We start from the raw sequence: 18,106 nt of genomic DNA, 5'->3' as shown, positions 1-18,106 counted from the left end.
CAGTGGGAAAAATGGATAGCGTTAAATCTGATAGTTTCTTGAAAATCTCATAGTTTCTTGGTAACCTGTGAAGTGCCCTATGATGGTTCCCTTTTAAGGGAAGGAAATTTTTGGGTGATTATCTGCTCATGTTAAGCTCATGTAGTTTTCACATTGTTAGTGAATAACAATAGTTTTACAATATTAAATTCTGTTAATTTTATGGAAATAAGACAAGATAAAATCGAATATATATTACTAGTTTTTAGAATGTTTACACTTGAAATGCTTGGTTTTATTTTTACTTCTAGCGTATACAAACTGGTATTTTAAAAGCATTCAATAACCCAACTACTAAGACAGCAGATGAAGAAACTAGAAGGAAAGTCAAAGGTATGCAACTCTTTATTGAAAATTTCTAAAACTGCACTAGTCTTTAAACAACATTTTCTTCTGAAGTGGCTATTGGGAATAGGAGATCTGAAGTGCTGTAATGGCCAGACTTTATTCTGTGTTACTCTAGTGCCACCTAGTGTGTACCTAAAGTGTAGAGAGCTTAGTGTGTGCTCATTTGCATCTATGTATCCAGGAGAAGGCCTCCGCAGTGTTAATCCATCTCTTAATAATAGAATTTAATTTTGTTTTCTAAAATAGCCTGCTCTGTATTTGTTACATACCCATAATTACTTTATACTCAGAGAGGCCGCTTTCCATAACTAAAACTGATTTCTGTCAGTTGACTGGTACTGTGAGCACTCTAAATACAATTACAAAGTCGAGATAGGCAGCTGTTTCTAAAGAAGGCTTTTTTTCAAAAGAAGAGGTTTTTGTGATTTTTTTTTTCATGTGTTTGTTTATTCAGTAGTTCTAATTTGGGGGATTTTGTTTTAATTAAAGTTCTAATGAATGAGACCTTTTGTAAGTCATCCTTCCCAAATCTGCAAAAGTTAAGACATAAAGATGTATTAGAAAAGGACTTTGTTACATTTTAGAGCTTTATAGTTGCAAAAACCATTTTAAAATGGTGAGAATCTCTCTGTTTACCCCAGTGTCTGTATCAAGGCAATGCAATATTATTTATTCAAAAGAAAACTGAGATTTAAAAAGCTTCTTCTTAGGAGATACAATATTATTACTCTGTTACAGAAGATGGGGAAGGGAAGGATAAAAGGGAACCTTCTCACTAACATATTTTTAAATGTTGAGATAACACAGTATATGATGTATTGTGTATTGTGTTCAAAACATTTTGAATATATTTAAACTTGTGCTTTCATAATATATCTCGGAAAGAATTTTGTTGTACTTATAGTGTGGCATTGGATGTGTTATTTTTCACATTTAAAAAAGGCAATGTTTTTTCAGCATATGGAAGAGAGGGTGTGAAGATGAACTTCATAGATAGGATCTTTGTTGGTGAATTGACTAGCACTGTCATGTGTGAGGAATGTGAAAATGTAGGTATTCTGGAATTTGGTTTGATGTGGAATAGATCACATACTAGTTTGATTACATTGTCTTGAAAGTATAAAATTGTGTTGCCAATTTTATACTTGATCGTTTGTTTGTAAAAACAAGACTTTATTGGAAGTTTCTCATTTGAAATTATTTATTCCTTCTTTAAAGCATTATCCTCCTAAACCGAAGAAGAGGGATCCTTTGAATTCAAAAAGGATTCAAGTACTGGGCTTGATTTTACATCTGACTTAAGGCTGGAGGTTCCAAATTCTATAATCATATGTGTTACATGCCAGTGTTATTTGATATTTTTGAAACACCTATTTTAAAATACAAATCCTCCTGCCTGCTCTTCTGGGATACACCTGAAAATTGGAAATTACTTACTTTGAATTAGAATGAGTGGGAAAATGCTAAAATTACTTCTTTTTATTTGAAGTATTTTTTACAATTAACATAATAACCCTAATGAACAGTATATTCCTTTCATAATTAATATTACTGACATTCCATCATAAATGCTTTCCATGATCCTTATAATTTTCTTTTAAGTTTGACAGAGAAAAATCTTAATTGCATGACTTTTTAAATTGAATGTTACATTTGTGTTTGGTTTAAAACATTCTATTTCATATTATAGAGATTAAGTAAATTAATCAATCTGAAAAATTAAGCACAGTCCTGCAGTGCCAGATAAACTTCCCTATGTGTGATGTGCAGATTACTCTTCAATGTGCTACTAGTACCAATGAAGAACTTTGACCATATAGAAAATAGAGGTTGTATGTATTTTGCATGTCTCATCTATTTTTGCTGGCTTCTTATATTCTGCCTGCACAGGACTTGGGAATGTGCTAGCTGTAGCCCTTTGAGGAAGAGTTTAGCGTTCATTTTCTTTGCCTGCACTGGCAAGATATTTTTGATACAAGTTTGTTCATGCAAACCGACACTTTAGAGGAACCCCTGTTTGAACATCGCTCACCAGGCAGGCAGGCAGTCACCAGAGCTGCCTGCTTTTGATCTCATTTATTGCTTTACTGGAACCTAAACATTCCTGAGTCCCTCGCACAACAGGTAATTTAAGCTTGCAGTCCATACCAAATGTCACAGGTGGAAGATGGGGTCGCAAATGCAAGAGAAGGGACGTGGTGACAGTAACTGATGGCATGGCTGTGACTTAAATATACAACATGATTTTTACTTCCTTTTTTAAGGTTTTGTTTTTCACAGTCTTTTCAGAGGTAAGATAAGTCAGTTTTGGAAGGAATTCGAGAGCAGCAAGGGAGAGAGCCTAAGGAACTTAGTGATAAAGGCAGATGGAAAGAGCTGAAAGAGATTGTCTTTAGGTGTGCTTTGGAAGATGTTTCCAGCTTATACATGGCAAAATGAAACCTCAGTACAGAAAAAAAGAGGTTGGTTTATTTCAAGTCCCCTTTCCCCTGTAATTGGATTTATTTTACCAATTAGTATATGGTATCAAAAAATCTAACAAAGCTTTTGACTGTAACCAATAAGATTGACTTAATCTTAACTGAGAGCATGAGGTTAGAACCTGTCACTTAACTGTCATTAACCTGTCCTTGCTGCATAACAGCTCAAACACCTGTGCAGAAGTGTCCAGAATCAGGAAACTCTAAAAGGTAGCTTTCTACAAAAGGGTACCACAGGGGCCCACTTGAAAATCCATCTGGAGCTCAGAGAAAGTGAGCACCACACTGCTTCAAGTCAGTTCATGCCCAGATTAATGGCCTTGCCTTTTACCTCTACATGCTGAAGTTTTTTGTGGTGTTAGAAAGAAAATTAGAGCCAACTTAATAAATTTTTTAAAAAGTTAGTGGGAAGTTCTTCATTGTAGTTTCATACGTCTTGTAAGTGTTGTATAGTTTTTGATAATAAATTCATTAAATAAAGGGAGCTATGTACTAAACCCATATATTGTTCTTCATGTTTAAGTGCATTTTCTCTTTTTCTTCAAGATTTCAACAGTAAAAGAACCTTTCATTGATCTTTCACTTCCTATAATAGAGGAGAGGGTAAGAAACAGAATGTGTAATAAGTAATTATTGCTTCCAGTGGATTGTTTTTAATAGCCTATGAAGACATTTATCGCTGTTCACATAGTTTTGATTTAAACCTAAAAATGTACCCTTGTCCATAAATACGTGTACTATTATCCATCTATTCATTATATTATTTTCTTTATATATGTTTATACATACATACAATGTCATAAGTGCATATATCTTTAAATTAGTCCAAACTTGCATCAAATGCCTATAGTAACCCACAGAATATATAGGTCTGAGATTAGCTTAATTTAATAGTATGTACTTATATAAATAGAATGTTAATAAGCTTTTTTTTTTTTTGGAGGTCCAGAGAGTCAGATTCTAACCTATTGGTTTGTATCTAGAGAACCTGAGTCCCTTGGGCTGATGTTTACCTACAGGATGAGACACTTTAAAAACACATATTTGAATTTATTTATTCTCAGCATTTTATGGATTGCCTCCATTAGCTGCAGTGGAACTGTGTTCCTTTGAAGGCATAAGCTATTTTTTCAGGACTTGGGCTTTTCATTTGAGAGTAGTGGGTGTGGTTTGGGAGTGGTTCTTCCTCCATCCTGCATATATTCATCTACATTTAAGGGAGAGTAATTAATGTAATATTTATTTCTGTATAAAATGTGTTTTTCTCCAAACACCAGTTCTTTTCATAACCAATTCTTCATCTTTGTTGGTGCACTGAGTGCAGATGCCTGTGGGAGTTAAGGCTTTAAGAGCATTTTGAGTATCTGGGCCCTCGTGCTTCCTGGCTCCCATGTGTTCGTGGGTTCTGTTTGAGGGTGATTTCTGTGGCTGTTTAGCAGTGGCTGCATTTACTTGAGGATGGGCATTACTTGATAGCCAGCACTTTCCTTTACAGGTGACATGTGCTGCTGCCAGTAATGTGATGGGGGGATGTGGCAGCTCTGCTGTTACAGGCTGCACCAGGGACTGACTTAGGGGGAGCTGTGTCTTTTTTGATAAAGTCACATCTCATACAGCTACACATGTGCTTATACTATAGTAGAATAGATTATTTTGTATTGTGTTACATACAGAAATTTTGTATCGTTCCTATTCCTTGTGGCTTTCAGTTGAACCTTCAGAGACACTGACAGTGAGTTTATGATTAAGGAAAAAATTAGAAAGTATCCATATATTACAATTCAGGAGGCCATTTAATTGGTTTTATGTAGGTCACTGTTTTCTAAAATAAAGGAAAAAATCCACCTACATTTATCTTTTCTGTAGCTTGCAAAGGAATACAAAATTGACATGTTGCCTTTCCTAATTTCCTGTCTAATTTCTTAGGTTGCAAAACCTGTGCCCTTGGGAAGAACAGGTAAAAGTAAAAGTGTACAGGAGGCAGATCTTGGTCAGTATAATTGTTCTTCTATCGGTACTCTGAATAATCAACCCAAAATTGTCAAGAAACACACTTTAACAAAAGATAAGGTAAGAACTTGACTACTTGCACTAACCAGTCATCCTGAGTTGACTCAAGTTTCTAGGGTGACTGAGAACTTCTAGGGAATTTTGACGCATGTCAGTGGGGTTTTTTTAGTATACATATAGCTGACAGAGACTTGTTTTAAAATATTTAGGTCATCATTAGAAGCATGAGAAATGACAGTCATTGGTAACCATTTAGCTTTCCGTTACAGGGTTTCATTTATAAGGAAGAAAAATAATCTGCAGGCTAGTTTCAATTAATGTTGTTTTTGGGACTGTTGCAAGGGTCTGTGCTCTGTTGAGTACCATAAAAACTCTCCTGGATCAAGTCCTAACACAATAAACATATGTGAAGAAAAAATACAACATATAAAACACAAAATATAAAAGAATGATAGGAGAAGAGAATGAGACAGAATTAGAAAAAGGACATGGACATGAAAAAGGAAAGGATGGAAAGAAGTAGTGCAGAAACTGATTGTTACAGAAGAAGAGGCCTGAAACTCAAACTGTTGAGATGAATTGAAGGATTCCCATTGGTACCACTGGAATTTTGATCCAATTCAAATAAAGGAAAAAAAGGGGAAGGAAAGTTGCTAGTTTCTTTTGGAAAGTAACCAAACAAAAGAAGGCAAGAAAAGAGTCAGGAACATTTGCAAATCACCTAAAATTATGGTAGCTTTGTGGGTTTGGTTTTCTAAATCTGTAGGAGTAGTTTTCTGTGGAAGCAATCTTTTACTTCTTCTTGCAATCTTGATTAAAAAAAAAGTCAACTTCAGGTAATATTGAAATCAGCAAACATCCTCCTAGGGATGCCTTAGTTAATTCTATAACAAACCACCTGTAAGGCGAGTTGAATTGTTTCTGAGCTGCTTATCAACTAAGGCCTCTCATGGGAGTTCAGGGGAGCAACTTAAACTTGAGGACCTTTTAGAAGCTTAAATTAGATTAAGTGAATACCGCTTCAAATGTGCCATCTACAGCTGTCACAAAGTGAAAGTAATTAGTTGTGGGAAGTATTGATCTCACAGTAAGTATAATGCTCTTAGCTGACTGGGATGTAGGTTTCTAATCCTAAGTTAGTTTAAAAACATCTTAAGGAAATCAGCTATCTTAAACATGAGAGATGGAGAATATAGAACAATATAACCCCCCAATAATTTGCTTTGCATTTGTCATGTTTCGAAAGATTTGTTCGCTTACAAATCTGCTTCCTGTTTCTCCCCTCTATTACTGAATTAATAATGCCATAATTTACAGAATCAATTGAACCATGAGAGACGGCTTGCCAGAAAAGCTTCCTCAAAGGAAGAAGAAAGAAGTCCTGTTATCATGCAGGAAAAGGCCAAAAAGCTAGAGCTGGAAGGTAGCTCTGGCGTCCTGTACCCCAAAGACCCCTGTGCGGAGGCGGCTGTCAATGGAAGCCAGACGGAGGGCAGTGAGAAGGAAGCCAGCCGCTCCGAAAGCAGCTTTGATGCAGACAGTGAAGCCTCAGAAAGTGAAAGTGCTTCGAAGCAAACAACTTTGAGCCCACCCAGCAGTGTGTCTGGTGTGCATGTCAACCACTTAAACCCTAAAACACCGCACAACAAGCCAGGCGAGAGCAACGAAGAGATGATTTCCAGTTCCATATCCAAGCTTAGCTTCTGCGATCCTGTAAATGAAGATAAAAAATCAAGCTGTGGAGATCCAGCACTGGGTTTATCAAATAATTCCATGTTCTCAGTAGGCAAATCCTCACTATCACAAAACCCTCAAAATGCTTTCCAGACACTTTCCCAAAGCTACATAACTAGCTCAAAGGAATGTTCTGTTCAGTCCTGCCTTTACCAGTTCACCTCTGTAGAGCTCTTAATGGGGAACAACAAGCTTTTATGTGAGAGCTGCACAGAAAGGAAACAGAAGTATCAGAAGAAAACCAACTCCACAGGTAAAGCGCTTGTACCTCTGGACAATTCCCAGCATTGCCTCCCAAAACCTGGGTGCTGGCTGCTCTTCCATTGCTCCAGCATGGGCCTCCCTGCTGTAGTTAAATAGAAAATGTCTCTCCAAACAAAACTTGCTTGTAACAACTTCAAACTTCATCAGGCGATGGCAACAGGACTAATTTTTATATTAGAACGTAATGGTAGATGTAACATAGAATTAATTTTGCATCTTTATTCTATCCAAGATAAAGAATTTAAAGATGACTGTAAAGCGAGTATGTGCATTTCTTAATACTAATCTTTGCTGCTGTTTCTGTTCCCTACAATCCTCAAAGCTTTGGAATATATGCTGTGATATTCGGCCCCAGTAGCTTACATACTCAGGGAAGTAATGTAATTATGTATGGAAAAGAGGCAAAAGAAGAGAGTTGTAATAAAGAGAGAAAAAAAAATCAAAAATTTGTAAAAATGGAGATGAGAGAGAAGGAACTTCTTGTGAAAATGTTTTCCTCGATGCTTGTATAGCCCAAGCGGACCATTAGAGTTCACTGAGTAAGAAAAACAAATTTAATTAAAAATCAACATTTTGGAAGAACTAGAGGATTGGGTTTTTTATATATAGAATTTCAGAAGGATAAAAGTTTAAGCTCTTCTGATAATTTGTAAATACAATAAAGAGAGCTCATACCATAACAGAAAATTGCCTGTTTACTGTGCATTTATAGATATCTGGAGAGATACAAGCTAAGCATGAGTAAATTTAGAAAATTTGTATTTTATAGTCATTCCTTTAATCATCATTGGACTGTAAGTGCTATATAAATAACCCTTGGTTCTATGGGCACCATGGAAAAGCAAAATCAATTCACAACTAATCGTTAATTTTTTCCTTCTAAAACAAAAGATGTAAGAGGTCACCCAATCAAACATTAAGTGCTCCTTTATACATCGAATTAACTATTTTCTTTTGAACGTATGTAAAACCAGTAAATTAAGTTTTTCTGCAAAAACAAATTCTGATGGTATGTTCTCTTTTACTGTGGAGCTTTTCTGTGGAGCCTTCACTGTGCTACTGTGTTCCGTGCCTTCTGCACCATAGGGGGTTTGGAGGCCACATATCCCAATCCTGAATGCTGAAGCAGCAGGTTAGGCAGCTTCCTGAAGTAGACAGCCCTCCTCAGACCTTTTTCTTAAATAACGATGAAGTATGTAGTCATGCAGAAGGAACTGAAGAATGGAAAACTACACTCTTAGTGATTAGGACATTAACACAGATAAAGAGACTTGTGCCTTCCAGTTTTTATCCGGGGATCATCCATTTATTTTAGGTTTTAACAGGAAAGTTGGGTGCTATAGTAACAGAAAATGTAGATATCTCAGTGTGCAAGCTGACCTAGATAGTGGACAGCCTTCCAGCTTCTGATCTGATTTGTACAAGACTGGCTAAAATAATGCTCAGATTCACAGATTGTGTTTACTAATAACTAGAAAAATGAGAAAATATTTTTGTTACTCCACAACATTTCCCTTGTGTTTTATTTAACAAGTACAAAACCATTACAGCATAGATCTATTCTGTCAGATGTTTAGAAAATACTTAAAAATTCCATATGACTGCCTTCCCTTTACATATTATTTTGATATTCATAAATACAGAAAAGAAAATGGAAGGTGTCTATACAAATGCTCGGAAACAGCTGCTGATTTCTTCAGTTCCTGCTATTCTTATTCTCCACCTGAAAAGATTCCACCAGGTAAGAGGCCAGACCCCTCTTGTATATTGCTCTGCCCCACTGGTGGACAAGCAGTTCTTCAAGTGTCATTGTGGATCCCAATACTGCCTTTTTAGATGGAGACCTTGTAAAAGCACTGCTTGAAACATGTTTGTTGTGATTAACACCTTCAGAGTACATTTAGCCATCCTGATGTATCCAGGGAAACCCCTTGTGTTTGTGTCAGGTTACATGTAGCACTGTATTGGAAACATAACAAGGTTTAAATCAGTTAAAATCTTACTCTTGGATTTGGTTAATTTTAATAGGATAATGATACACCTTAGCTTTAAAAAGTTACCTTGTAAAAATATTTATTTCACAGTTTTTCTTTTTTAATTTTTTTCTTTTGAAGGCTGGTTTGAGTCTGCGGAAAGTAAACAGGCATGTGGATTTCCCATTGATTCTAGACTTAGCGCCATTTTGTGCTGCATCTTGCAAGGTACAATTTCAAGTCTTGATTTTTGTTGTACTTCAGCAGTTGGTGTCCTGATCACAAGTAAAATTGGATTGATGATGATGATGATGATGATTTTTAATTAAATTGTGAAGTGAATTTTCAGATAGTGTCCTGAGATCAGACCTGTAACTGTGTGCAATCCCATTCATATAAAGAATATCATAGATGTTAGCTAGTATATGTTAAGCTGTGGTGCCCTGGTGATGTTGGTGTATATAACAGCATTAAGACAAGTTTTATTGCCTCTGTGGTAACTAAATTAGTAAGACTACTGAGTACTTGTAATAGAGATATTTTGCTGCTGGAAATGCTGTGGATGGCTGTTTGCCTCTTTTGGAATCATACTGCTGATACCTACTTAACATACCAGTAAAATTTATCATGAAATAATTCACCTTTGTTTTGTGTGTTTCTGGGAATGCAGAATGTTATGGATGGTGCAAGAGTGCTGTACAGTCTTTATGGAATAGTGGAGCACAGTGGCTCAATGAGAGGCGGTCATTATGCGGCATATGTGAAAGTCAGAACATCCTCCAAGAAATTGCTGGAGCATATTTCTACCACTAAAACTGTTCTGGGTATGTACAAACAGAGCTTCCTTTCCTTTACTGTAAACCAAAGGTAACAGTCTACACGGATTTATAGCAAATAATTTTTTATCTGAGAATAATTGTGGTTTTTAGACAAGCTGTAGAAAGCCCATCCCAGGATGTGCTCTGGGCCAGGCTGGATGGAGCTCTCAGCAGCCTGGGCTAGGGGAAGGTGTCCCTACCCATGGCAGAGCTGTTAGAACTAGATGATCTTTGAAGTTTCTTTCAACCCAAACCAACCCATGATTCTATTAATTATTCTTTGTTGTTGTTGCACACAATGCATATCCTACTTCTACTATTAATCCCATATAGAACTGAGTGAATTTTGATTCAGCTATTAAACAGATAATTGAGGGACAACTTTCCTCTCTTTCCTACTCAAAATAATACATCCTGATGAATACTTTTGCCTGATGAAATTTAATTATTTGGCATATTTGGTATCTGAAAATCGTTTAGTACACCAGTCAAATCCATTACATTAAATTAAATTACATTTTCTGAATATTTGAGCATTTTATGTATCTTAGGTATTTTAGGATGAGAGTTTTTTAATACTTAAAAATCTGGAATACTGTGGCTTAATGTGAACAGCAAGAATCTTTTTCATGGAAGATACAAGATTTGGTGTAGGGTTTCTGTTGGCATTTTGAGAACAGCACACTAGTTCTTTCTTATTAACTTGCTGGATATGCAGAACAGATGATTGGGGATACAAGCATCATTAAGTCACCCTAGGACAAGAATGAAATAAGTTTCCAGGACAGAATCTGCTAATGAAAAATTTCTAGCAGCAACAATATGTTAAGCTGTCAAAGTGTTAGGTAAATATATTTACTGTTTCCCTTCTTGGGGGAAAGTGAGACTCAAAGCATTATCCTTTCTATCCTATGTATTATCACTTTATATTTGAAGCTCATTTCCCAGAAAGACAATATTTTACATTATTCATGAAACCAAAGTTTCCTTCAGTCTTATGCTTATCTTGCAATGATTATTAGAACAGATTAGATCTTTTCATGTTCTTAATTTCACACTGGTCAGCTTTTAAAATAAGACCTTTTTTCTATATCAGAATTGGTTGTGTTCTAGTATAACTTCCTGTTGGAACTCAGCAAGCTATATTGGAAATGTCTTAGGCTTTCTAAAAAATATGAAAAAAGCCATGGCAGCATCCATTCCTAGGCATTGTCTTCCACCAATTTGACATGTAAGTTTCAGACTGAATAGCAGACTGTATCTAAGTAATGAATTACTCTTGTATGTTAAAAGTTTCTCCTGCTTTTTGAAATGACCACTGTATTTGCTTGATGATGTCATGAAAGACAAGAAAAAAATTTCTTTTGCTTCTGCATTTCAGGTTTAAAAGAAGCCATGGGAGCGTCAGGAGGACAGTGGGTGTACGTTAGTGATGCCCATGTTCAGATGGTTCCAGAGTCAAGAGTACTAAATGCACAAGCATATCTACTTTTTTATGAAAGATTATTACTATAATTCTTATCAGTTTAATTTCAAAGAAGGTAGTGTTATTTAGTTTATCTTATTTAAAGCTGCAGTGGTAAGAGTACCTGTAAATATTGTGCCTTTATCTTGTAGAGAATTTATCATATTTTGACTCTGAAGTTCAGTTAAACTATTATAAATATCTGAATGATTCTCTTAAAGTATGCACTTTGCCAAACATGTAAAATTCCTGGGTTCCTTAAAATGCAGTACCGTTAGAATGTAAGATGATGTCCTATCCTACTGAGGTCTAGGGAAAGTTTGTTTTTGATTATAATACAGATAAGCTTTCGCCCATAGTTCTAGAACAGTTGAGAGTAGAAATACTGATAGTGCTAAGTGCCTGGATTTGCTGGTGTACAGTAAGAATACAAAGTGTTCAACTTCTTCTGATCCAGTCCAGACCCTTCCCATCACAGGGTTGGATGTCAGCTGTTAGGATTTCTGCAAACAAGAGCCTGTCAAATAGTGTCGCTTCCATGTGTAGTAATTGGAAAGCAGAGTCCTTCCAGAATGGAGTGACAACAGCTGTCTCTGGGTAGTGCTTCAGTGCACTTTCCTGATAAGAGCTGGGAATAGATTGGGAAAACGTGGCTTCTAAATAGTGACAGTGAATCCTCAGATAGCCAGTACCCTTTCAGTTGTCTCCAACTGGCACTGGTATAGCAATGTACTCCTGTTTCAATATAAATATGTACTTGGTGTGCGTAAGTATATCCTATGAGATATGTACACACACCATAAATCCATCAACAGATATTGTCATTTTACCTTCTAGGAAAGAGAATTGCAAATAATTTCTGTATTTAGTAATTTTTCAACTTCACAATTATGACAATGTACAGCATATAGGCTTGTGTATGTACAGAGTTTAAGTGTAATTCAGTAAATTCTGTTACTTTTGGTTCCAAACATGAACTTGTTTATCTGTTCCTGAATACTTTTCTCACAGGAGTAATAAACTATAAATTATTTTTGCACTGTGTGTGTGAGTTGGACAGTAAATGATGACTTTTGCTCTCTGATACATGTCTGGACTTCCTGTTGTCAGCAGTGGGGGACAGCAGGAGTCCAAGTGGCAGAACAGGTTTCTGTAAACTGTGTGACTACCCTGTTCTGAGGTGATACTTCCTTTGGTAATTTCTCATTTCCATCCCAGAGGGTAACAGATACATTCTAAGGTGACCTGATGACTACTTGAAGTTATGTGGTAATTAATTTGTTTAACAAGCAGTTGCTTAAATACAAATTACTTCCGTAACAGTTCCATCCTGTATGACTTGCTCTTTGGTAGAGAAAAAAAATGTTAATATAGGCTTACTGTTTTCATTTATGATAATGCTTTTTAATGAAAAAACATGCTGTCCCTATTACTGTCTGTACCACACGTTGTCATACCTACCTGCCTGACTCTCCTATTCTCTGCTTCTGTTTCAGAGCTTCATCCCACTTGCATTCCCTCTTTTGCATAAGAAAATGGCACAACCTCTTAGAATTGCATTTGCTCAAACTGCTAGGGTGTATCTTACAGCCGCATGACTTGCACCTTCTTGTGCAGGCACTAGGGATTGTTAGGCCATAAAACTGATAGTCATAATGGAGTGAACCTCTGGTTGTACAACATTTTATTTTCAAAATGAAAACTCCTCTGTTTAGATCAAAATTAGGCTATGTGTTTTGCGCAAAACCATGTTTTTTTCCTTGTACAAATTAAAATTGTCTCAGTCTATCCAAAAGTAGTAAAAATCAGAGAAACCAAGCAGCCAGCTTTAGCTATCTGTATTCCAGATAACAACATCTTAACCTAAGTCTACACTAAGTAAAAAAGAAAGATAATGTTTAGATGAGAGTTGGTTAAAATACCATAATTCTCTTCTAGCTCCTTATCTTCCCATACCATTCATCTACCTACACACACCTTTATCCTCTTTGTACTTAGCTGATCAAAACTCAGAATTAGTTCCAGGCAACAGTCTAGCAAATGGCAACTAAGTATCCCTTATGTGACACAACCCTGCTAGGACACACGGAGTGAATCCTCCACCCTAATGCACTCAGAGTGAGTAGCTGACACCTGACATTGCTCTCTTTGTGACTTCTGGAAAACTACTGAATTTAGGTACCTGTATTACTCCACTCCTTAGCCTAGAACTACTTCCCTAGACTGCACAGCTAGGAGAGAAACAGAACGAGGTTCTTAACCTGTTACTTCCTACTTTTAATGCTGTTTTCAGGAAATTCCTGAGGTGGTCTTTGCTCCTTTTTAACTGGAGTTTGCAAGCTGTTTGGTGAAATTTTCCCAAGTGGACATAACTGCCTAGGATGTCATAAAAGATGCCGGCAGGATTATTTTCTCATTAACAGCCAAGGAACATTTACTTGTATTTACAGGTATTTTATACAACATAGAGAGAAAGTGCCACGAAAAAGAGCCAATGCCTTTATTCAAGATAGCCATCGCTGTTGTTCCTGGATGAGGTGTTCTGAGCTGAAATAAAACGGTATGTTGGCAGGAACTCTGTAAGCCTTGAGTCAGAATCAGGTATAAAAATATGATAGAAGGAAGCATTCTCTAAAAAGGAAGGCAATAGTTGAAGTTATGTCTTCACAATGAAAAAACTGATGACCAATGCAAGATGTCACACACAATTTTAGATGCAAGTCACAGTGTCCTTTACACAGACCTAAGTTATTTTGTGTAAATTTTGGCTCTAAAGAAACTACATAAATGTGTATACTGAAGACTTAAAATTTTTTATTAGGAATTGGAAAAGAAGCTCAGAGCATTCTGGGAAAACAAGAGTATACATCACATATGTGCTAGAATGTTAAATATGATTCTAGAGTCAAGGACTTGGCAGTTTCCTGCAACTACCAGATGTGTGCATGCTATTGAAAAGCTGTATGTTTTCAGATTTTAAGTGAAGGGCTTGAAAGTTTAAGACTCCTTAAAATGTCTTATGTTGCCAACGAACAATCTCTTCAGGCCGACAGCATGTACTCTTTACAGAGCTTCACCATACTTTTGTGGTCCCCCACCCTGAGAAAGTGCCTGGGTCTTCATGTGGCAGAGCTTCAAAACAGCTTTCTCTTCATCCCACCATTCTGTTCTCACAAGGGCACCACTGCTTTCTTCATCAGCTCCATTTGTTCTTTATGTTTTTGGGGTCTCCATAAGCCTCTGTGTCAATGTCTTTGCTTTCATTGATCCTTCAGCATGATATAGTGGTTCCCAATCTCATCACTTATTCTGTGAGCTTGCAAAGCTCTTGCAGGAAGAGCTGCTGTAGCTGTAGTCTGGTCTGTCCCCACCACCACACTGGCTCTGCCTACAGGCTGCAGTACTGACCCCTGAGAAAAGCTGCGGCTCCTGAGCAACTCTCTGCTGACCAGTCACAAGACAGTGCCTGTAGAACAATTACAAAGGATTCAAATTAAATAGTTCCTCACTCATCAGTAAGTAATGGGAATACTTCACCTATGGGATATATGGACAACTGGAACCCTCTACAATTTTCCCTAGAACAGAGGCATCAACAAAGACCACTGCATCAGCTAAGGAGTTAGTACAGATTATAAGAAAGAGCTTTGTTATCTTTGGATTTATATATCATTTACACCAAAAGTGGCAAAAAAAGGATGGGGAGATTTACTATACTAACCTGTCTACAATATGTGTACCGACATCATGTTTGCATTAGTCTGGTCTCCTAAGAGATGGCTACAAATAGAGGTGAAGGAAAAACAAACCCTGAACTTTGCCGCCCAAAACGTACACACTGTAATCACTTTTGTTTAGAAAATTAAATCCATGCAGTCTGCCAGCCTTCCTCCCCTTTCCCATCTGCACCCTCTGTGTGTATCAATGAAGTGCTCTTGCTTATGGATTTCAAGTGGTAGCAGGTGAGAGTGGTTTATAAATTCATTAAAAGGCTGAAATGTCTTAACTTCACCATTTGCTTCTCTGTACGCTTCTTTTTTATACACAAACTGAATCATAAAGGGACATGAAATTAATGCATCTAAATTCTCAACCCATTATAAAAATCTTATTTGAACATATTGGTAACAAAATAAGAAAGGAGTAATTTCTTTAGTAGAAAATCTATGATGTATTAAAAAGGAAACAAATTAGATGGGAACAAAGAAGCATTTAAATACAACTCTTCTGTTAACAATAATTAACAAATTCAATTTTCATTAAAAAGTGGTAGCACACCTCAGTTTTAGCTATCTGTATTCCAGCTAACAACATCATAACCCAAGTCTACACTAAGTAAGATAGATAATGTTTAGATGAGAGTTGTTACAACAACCCTGATTAAATAAAGATTTGATACTCCTTAGTTTTCAATATCTGGACTCTATTTTGCTGTGCCCTGTACACATTTATGCATTTGTACAAAGATTTGTACATCTTTGTGAAAGAAAGGCCACTATCCTTTGGGGGAACCATTTCAGTCTAATTATTTTAGAACATATTGTTCCTTCTGTGTCTACTGTTTACCATGTCTTAGGCTGTCATTTTGCCAGCTGTTCTAGCTGTTGTACCTCTCCTGTTGTTGTATAAACAAATTGCAGAAATAGTGGAAAAGTGATTATTCAAAATGATTCATAATCTATTTTTTTTGTAAATGAGATTATAAAATATATTTTCAGATGGATGTCTGTGCAAGTCAAAACATTTTCTATGTGCAACATTACATAAGAAATTTAAGTGAATTTTTATGTTATAATAAAACCATTGCAATGCTTTGTAGCCACTTCACAACTACTTGGTGTATATTCCGCTTATATAAACTTATAAATACTTCCATCATCATTGATAGCAGTAGAAAAAACTAACTTTTAAGTATCAAGAATGTTTCTTACATCTATTACAGCTTCCAGTATTTTTCTAGTACAAAATGTAAAGATGCAGAACTGCTATTAAAAGAAAACAAGAGCGTTTATTATGAGTGAGTTTATGACTTCTTAGCAATTACCTCATTGCTTTGCTAGTTTAGGTTTTTTTTGCTTTTGAGCTGTGTAACGTGGGAATTGTTTTAATGTATTCTGTAGTGAAACCACCCTGTCAATGGCCACCATTCCCTATTTAGCCATTCCACAAAGCTGAGTTCTGATTCTGCTGTCATTTATACATGGAGATAATCCCTGGTGTGTTTATGTGTGCTTGCACTTACACAAAAGACAATCCAATAATCAAAAATCTTGTTGCTAAGTTCAAAATACTTGTGAGCAATAAATCAAGCATGTTAAAACTTTCATCTAGTTTTCATTCATTTCCTTTTTTCATCTATTTGAACTAACAGTCTGACTCTACTGTGCAGGTATTTAAATGGCAAATAGTATTTTTAGAATTTCACTACAGTGCTGATACATGGTACATTTCATTTGTAGATTTCTGATTCCAAATATTACTAAGTAAACAGGGTCTTACATACAGACTGTACTTAAACACAAGTCTGATCAGTTTTCCAGTCTAACCAAGGTGCTTTAACAAGTTTCTGAGAGAATAGCTGCATTTGTCATCTATTCATTTTGTCTTTTCATGTGTTATATATTGTTAGAAAAATGTGTAAATAAAACATCCAGCCGTTTGGAAAGCTGTGTTATTTAAACATAAGCTATATGTTGAACATCTGAGTTAATGTATTTTTGCTTGTGTTTTGTCTCACATCATACCTGCCTGTGGAAGAGCTCCCAGAGATGAGGCCATATCCTTGGACACTTAAGGTGCACCTCTCGTTTCCCCTGCCTTACCCTCTGTGGCAAAGGGCACAGATACAGTTTGTGCCCTTTACAAGAACTGAGTTCTGCAATTCTGTGATAAAACCAGGACCAAGAGTGGGACTCCCTCACATGCCTGGTTTCAGTAGCAGCTGGAAGTTTGTCCATCCATAAGCATCACTCCAGAGTTCCAGCTGTGAGTCGACAGACTTAAAAATTTCATGACGCTTCTGTCCATGGAAAGCATTCTCAATCCTGCCATTCCATGTGACACAAAGAGGGGAAAATCTAGAATGCTTCAGCCAACGCTAATATGTAGCCTAACTGGCACTGACAATCGTTACAAAAGTTTCTTGAATCCTTCAATTTTCTCTAGATTTATAAGACTTAATTTTGTACTCCGTGTGGGTATTAATATAACTTAATGCAATGATCAGAGAGACTGTGGATGTTTTAGGCATTTACATCCGTGAGGCTGAAGGAAGGGAAGGCAGTGATCCCAGCGGTAAGTAATGTGCCAGCTAATGGAAACCTCTGCTCCACACAAAGGAACGGAATTACTCAGTCCCTGCCTGCAGAACCATCCCCAGTGTCGATACAAGATACAAGATGAGCTGTTTACTGCAGGTGATTTTTTCCCCCCTTCATGCCTTAAAATAAAAGGAAAAATTCCAGGTAGAACTCACAGAAGTGAATTTGGATATTCAGAATAAAATACTTGGAGAATTGTCCTTTTCACAAACACTCCTTATAGCCATACACCGGCCTGACTTTGAACGCTCACGCCCTGTAAGCTGTGCACATTAAGTTATTATGTATTTCAGAGTAGGGCCACTGCCCGGAGCCTGTCCATTAGTACTTACACCTCTTACAGGCGTAGCTACCAGCTTTATCAACTTCTTCATGCAGCTTTATCAACTTCTTCATGCCGACCCCGTACTGGAAGCACGGGTCACACTCCGACTACAAGTTACCCGTGGAGCCGCAGTACCGCAGGCGGGAAGGTGAATCCCGCTCGGCTCTCCCCGCTCCCGGGCGGGGGCGCGTCCCCGCCTCCCTGTCCCGCCGCGGCTGCCCCGGAGCGCGCCCGCAGCGGGACGGGCAGCTCTGCCCGCAGTAAAGATGGCGGCTCGGGCGTTGGCGCTCCGGTCGGGGCGAGGGGAACGGAAAGCGCCGCCCTCAGCAA

General features: G+C 37.1%; 1 protein-coding gene and 1 long non-coding RNA gene across 4 annotated transcripts in view; one reads left to right on the top strand and one right to left on the bottom strand.

Annotated features, from left to right (window-relative positions):
* Positions 1-12,164, top strand: part of USP45 (ubiquitin specific peptidase 45) — a 48,992-nt gene extending 36,828 nt beyond the window's left edge. The window contains exons 10-18 of one of the 3 annotated variants that reach the window (XM_041478003.1): positions 291-372; positions 1,345-1,436; positions 3,414-3,470; positions 4,794-4,937; positions 6,195-6,864; positions 8,519-8,616; positions 8,990-9,076; positions 9,519-9,672; positions 11,048-12,164. In XM_041478003.1, coding sequence (XP_041333937.1) covers positions 291-372; positions 1,345-1,436; positions 3,414-3,470; positions 4,794-4,937; positions 6,195-6,864; positions 8,519-8,616; positions 8,990-9,076; positions 9,519-9,672; positions 11,048-11,181 — 1,518 coding nt within the window. In that variant the 3' untranslated portion in view covers positions 11,182-12,164. Of the gene's footprint in view, positions 1-290; positions 373-1,344; positions 1,437-3,413; positions 3,471-4,793; positions 4,938-6,194; positions 6,865-8,518; positions 8,617-8,989; positions 9,077-9,518; positions 9,673-11,047 lie in introns of those variants that run through there. The other 2 variants (XM_041478004.1, XM_041478005.1) reach the window with 2 other exon arrangements.
* Positions 12,165-13,607: 1,443 nt separating this feature from the next.
* LOC121359212 lies at positions 13,608-18,078 on the bottom strand. Its single transcript, XR_005956010.1, has 2 exons — positions 17,784-18,078; positions 13,608-14,597 (listed from the first exon to the last, which is right to left on the bottom strand). It is a non-coding gene; the product is annotated as an uncharacterized LOC121359212 (long non-coding RNA).
* Between the last annotated feature and the right edge of the window lie 28 nt (positions 18,079-18,106).

Source organism: Pyrgilauda ruficollis, unplaced genomic scaffold, assembly GCF_017590135.1.
Source record: "Pyrgilauda ruficollis isolate IOZ18807 unplaced genomic scaffold, ASM1759013v1 scaffold43, whole genome shotgun sequence".
Classification (NCBI taxonomy): domain Eukaryota; kingdom Metazoa; phylum Chordata; class Aves; order Passeriformes; family Passeridae; genus Pyrgilauda; species Pyrgilauda ruficollis.
This window is presented reverse-complemented; position numbering and strand designations above follow the sequence as displayed.